This window comes from Nematolebias whitei, chromosome 1 (assembly GCF_014905685.2).
Source record: "Nematolebias whitei isolate Nwh7 chromosome 1, NemWhi1, whole genome shotgun sequence".
Taxonomy (NCBI): domain Eukaryota; kingdom Metazoa; phylum Chordata; class Actinopteri; order Cyprinodontiformes; family Rivulidae; genus Nematolebias; species Nematolebias whitei.
In genome coordinates, this window is record NC_056498.1 from 47,711,883 (window position 1) to 47,717,358 (window position 5,476).

Below are 5,476 nucleotides of genomic sequence, written 5' to 3' on the forward strand. Positions count from 1 at the left end.
ACACGCTGTGGTGTCTCTCACAGCCAATTACCTGTGTGTGTGTGAAGCTGGAGCCCTCACATCCCACTGTCAGAGCTCGATGGGACAATGCTGCTTCCTGTCTGCGTTCTCCCGCCTGCCTAGGAGACCAGAGCTGAGCTGCTATCCTTCATTTCCACATCAATGCTGGACTGAATTTTTTTTGTTTTCTTTCGCTCTTTAGTCACTTTTGATTTCTTCTCCAGAAAGACGGGACACGCTTTTGTTGGACGTTTGGCAAACTAGGCAAAACGCCCACAACTGAGCCCTGGTTTACACGTGAATGAGCTCCTCGATACGTTCTGGATATTCTGATGTGTATTGTAAAAACGTTACGCGCTCCCAGAGTAACGCTGGGTTTGAAGTCACCGTTTAGATGAGACGACAAATGAGACGAACCCAAAGTAATTTCCATGCCAGGTCACTAGCTGTCACTGTGATTTGTGTTAAATTAAAACACTTCAGTCTTTCCTGCATGAGAACATTTACACCCAAAATGCAGAATACACAAGCGTTTGTTTGGACCGACGACGAAGTTGGGTTGCTTTAAATTATACATTTAAAAAGATTCAGGAGAATGTAATCTACTGACTGCAGTGAGCATGTGTGAACATTTTTGCTTTTGGAAGGGGCACCACCAAAGGTGGGCCAGGGGTTAATGGCTACTCCTAAATAATGGGTGCCCCCAACCCCCACTGGCACCCTTGGCCAGACAGTTTCATCCTCTTGAGCCTCAAGCTTTTTATTTTGTGTGCATATTTAATTTCCCTGAGATATTTAAGATTGGAACCTAAAAAAAAAACATTGCTTATCTGTAATTAGGAGACAAGAACACAAACTTTTTTTAAAAATTACAAATAAAACTTAAATTCTAGTCCTGAATAGGACAGCAGGTCTAAAAGCATTGTCCCAAACATCAGGATGCAGGGTGTCAGGAGGTTACGTGCAGAACATATTTTAAGAAAATTAATTTACGAAAGAAAGCGCTTCAATAAGTTGAGCGATAACTCAACTGTAAGTAGACCTATGCGTGTCAGAAGGTGACTCCATAACTCACGTATTGCAGTGTTAGTCAAATAACCAATATATGACAACATCAGAACGCTCTTAAAATTCTGTTCTGACTTTTGGTTTTGGTGCCACCCCAGGATTTTCAGAGAGAATCCCATCACCGTTGTCGTATAAACAAACAGATACAACGCAACAGAACTCGTCAGATTTCTCTTAAAAAGAGTGTTGAGTAAACTGGGCCTGAACTTCTATTTCATGCCTTGTCCTCGTGGAAACACAGTTTTTCCAAAACAGTCTTCTTATTCGTCTTGTTTGCAAAAACACTCCAAAAACAGGAAACAAGGCGTGGAGCATGAGCACAAAGCTTACACTCTGGGTGTGCAATGTACACACAAGAAGAAACTTCTCTTAAGTACAATGGTGCAATTCAGTTAACTTGGTTCCTGCCCCTCTCCCAGTACAAATAAATATTTGTATACTTCCAACAAATTATTCCCAGTTGTCTTGATGCATGCTCAATAATTCAGGTAGATAAATCTAACAAAGCTGCGTCAGGTCCTGTGGACGGATTCTTCTTTGAACATTTTCTTCTTTTATCCAAAACACTTGTTCAGACTGCGGCTGTAAAAATTAAAGTTAAACGGAGACACACATCTTTGCTATAAACTGGGGCATATAAATATTCATCTTTTAGTGTTAATATTATTTAATTATAAGAAGTAAAGCTGCCTCCGCTCTCACCGTGAGCGACACAACAGGCTGAACGCGCTCCCACAGCAGGGCCGTCTCATTTGATGACCAGAAATGTAGTTCTGCGCAAGTTGAGCACGTCTGTATGATGATGACAAAGCTCCAAATGCGTTAAAGTTTAAAACAAAGTTAGATTTTAGATGCAAAAGTCCCGGGGGGGTGTCAGGGTGTGGTGCGGGAGGAGGGTGTGGGGTGATGGCACATCAGTCCTGGTATGTCCCACGGCGGCAGTGAATTGATATCATGCGAACACATACCTTTAATACGTAGATGGTTAATAATTTATTATGTCATCACCTTTGGTTAGGATAGTGGGGTGTCTTCCTTGGAAAATGGTCCAGGAAACACCTGCAGTCCATCTGAGTTGGGAACACTGCGCACACCTATCGTGTATCAGACGGCACGACCCGCCCTGCTCTGCTCTGATTGGGTCAAACTATGACTCTACTTCTCTATTTGTTGGAAGCGGCATCAGTTTAACCCGTTTCATTATTGGACTGGATGGCACAACAAAACACGTTTCTTTCCCCCTTTCGTTTTTACAAATGATGGAAATTCGTTGTGACGACGGTTAACTTTAAGCCATGTCTATTCCACTTCGGTGTCGACCAGAAAGCCTCGAGGCGAGATATGGTTGTCCAAGACAAAAATAGGTTGTTTCAGACCAATGGAAACCGGTTGTTGACCCCTGCAGTAAACCTTACTTATCATCAAAACAAAATTTACTAAAAATCTTTCAATTAAAGTATATTACACCTCTAGTGTTATGTATGGGGAACTCGGGAGCCGAAAGTCCCAGGTTCGATCCCCAGTCGTTGCACAACTCGTGGTGTCTCTGAGCAGCACACCCTATCTCCCCAATTGCTCCCCATGCGCTTTCAATATCTGCCCACTGCACCACCTGGTGGTGGATAGGTTAAATGCAGAGAGACAATTTTGCCATTGTATGGGAACATACAACGATGACAACACATTATTATTATTACTCCATCCATCCATCCATCCGTCCATCCATCCATCCATCCATCCATCCATCCATCCGTCTGTTCATCCATCCATCCATCCATCCATCCATATTAGGATAGGGTTAGGGCAGTGCTTCTCAATTATTTTCTGTTATTGACCCCCACTTTCCACCGCAACTATAAATAGTATGTCTATAAAATTGTTATAAGTACACCTCTGCATAACATTGTGTTCTTATTAACATTAAAGAAAAAAAATATATATAGATCAACTTACAACAAAGAATAACTTTACTAACATTGTTTTTTTTTAGTCTGTAACAGGAACAACTAAAAGTGCATCAATTTGCCTGAAAAAAAAATCCTTTTTTAAATTGTAAACATTTTTGACCATTTGATACTGAAAAATATAATTAAATAGTCAATAAAAAATAATAAATTCTAATTGATCAGCAATATTTGAACTCAGGAGTGTTATATAAAACACTTTGACCTACAAAACAAACATGAATAAAACAATTTATGCCGATTATTTTTTTTTTTAATCAAAATGAGGAAGTCATGATCAATGAGCACACTCATCGATAAAACAAAAAAAAAATGTCAACATGAAAGAAGAAAAAGGAACAGGTAACCCTCTCGCTTTGAGTTTACTCTTTGTCGCATGCATGCTGTGAGTGACACGTGTCCAGATCATCATAAAAACAGCAGCTTAACTGAAGAGGTGAATTTATTTTGTTAGCAAAGAATTGAGTCCTAACATTTATTAAACATTACTTCTGTAAATTGTGCTTTAACAAACTCATCGATAAAACTAAAACATATTGTCAACGCGAAAGAGGAACGAGGGGGCAGGTGTCGCTCTCGCTTGAGATTACTCTTTGTTGCATGCGCGCGCTGTGAGTGACGTTCAGAGCGCATGGACATAAAAACAGCAGCGGAAGACGTGACGGTCGGAGTTTATTTATCTTGTCAGCAGCAGAGGAGAGAGACACGGTTCATGCATGGCTCCCAAAATGACAAGGCAGCCATATTTGTTCATAACTTTATTATTAGGAACGCACGCGCAAAATGAGAATGGTGAAAAAAGAAAAAAAACTCCCTGCGGCAAAAAAAGCATATTTTCTAGGGTCACTTGCACCCCCCTGACATTGCCCCAGGCCCCCCAGGGGGGCGGCACCCCACTATTTGAGAAGGACTGGGTTAGGGTATGATGGATCCATCCATCCATCCATCCATTCATCCATCCAGCCATCCATTCATCCATCCATCAATATTAGGATAGGGTTAGGGTATGATGGAGCCATCCATCCATCCATCCATCAATATTAGGACTGGGTTAGGTTATGATGGATCATACATCATCAATCCATCCATGTTTTAAAAAATGACACTGGGATATCTCTTTAGAATCTTGTGTTTTAAAAATGGCGGCATCTTAAAGTCGATTTTACCCCAAGTACACCCACTAAAAGGAGAGTGTAATATATTTATAATACCTGCATTAATTACAAAATTTGGAGTTTGTATGTCTCAATCAGAAATTAAGCTTGAAAAATAAAAAATTTAGATGTGAATGTACATCAAGGCTGCTGCTGGCACTTGTTTCCACCTGCATTTAACCAGAACTGATGGTAGAAAATGTAATACTGTAAACATGTTTGGGTTGTGAGAATGAGAATGTATTTACCTGTATAGGAAACGGCCACATCCACCATGTCCGCACAGACATAAAGAGAAAAGAGAAAACAGAAACGTTACCCACGGGGTCAACATCAGCACTGACTTTACGACATGAACACAGGGTGTATAAAATGTCTGCCATCCTTTGTTTTTCTGTTTCAGCGTTCACAGCCTTGGGACAAACCAAACCTCCCTAATATTGTTTTATCCTATTTATTGTAACCATGTGATGCCTCCTGGTTTCAACCCCACGAAGCAAATGAATGAAAAGTAGAATAAGATGAATTAATCCAGGAGTAAACATGAATCCATCTATTCAATCTTCATCCCTCCCACAAAAAATTAAAAACTGTACGGTTAAAATACATTTGTGGTAGAAAAACCCTTGTAGCAACAAAGGTGGTCTCGTGGGCCAAACCAGAGGGCTTATGGGTAATGCTTTCATCTGGGAAGGGTCAACAAATCTTCCACTCTTCTGTTCTCTGCCTTAAAGGAACCATCTTTGAAAAAAAAAAGATTTACCCTGTTGTAAAAGCCCCCACAAGCAATGCAACAGAAGTCCAGTTTTTATTTTCCATCCACTGTCAGTCTCCACCAGTTTCTATTCTCCACACTGTTTTAGGTTCACGTCTGACCGCCACAGGAAGAAACGTTCAACTAAACCCAAACGCAATATTAATTTTAAGCAACTTAAAGAATAAGATCGTTGTCACCTTGGGCGACCCTTGCCCTCCAGTTTCTCCCGTGCTAAGCTCACAGTCCTTTATTGCCTGTTAAACAGGCACAGTGGCTGATTTATAAGAGGATTAAGTAAAGCAAGAGAGACAGCAGGAAGGTTTTTAGTTTCTGCCAGCACACTCAAATTAAAGAGGAGTCTATTACAGGGACAGTCGGACATATTCACAACTTAATGTGGTAACGCACAACTTGCCTGAAGGATTGTTGTGTAAATCACAATGTGGTTAAAAAGGGGGTGGAGAGAGAAAGAGAGAGAGACAGAGAGAAACAAAGAGAGCAAGACAGAGAGAGAGTGAGCGAGAGAGCAAGAG

The 5,476-nt window shown here is 40.7% G+C and overlaps 1 protein-coding gene across 1 annotated transcript in view; it reads right to left on the reverse strand.

Moving 5' to 3' along the window:
- The window catches only part of ptk7a (protein tyrosine kinase 7a), a 61,829-nt gene extending 57,367 nt beyond the window's left edge, over nt 1-4,462 (reverse strand). Inside the window, exon 1 of the mRNA XM_037690514.1 lies at nt 4,435-4,462. Coding sequence (XP_037546442.1) covers nt 4,435-4,462 — 28 coding nt within the window. The remainder of the gene's footprint in view (nt 1-4,434) is intronic.
- Between the last annotated feature and the right edge of the window lie 1,014 nt (nt 4,463-5,476).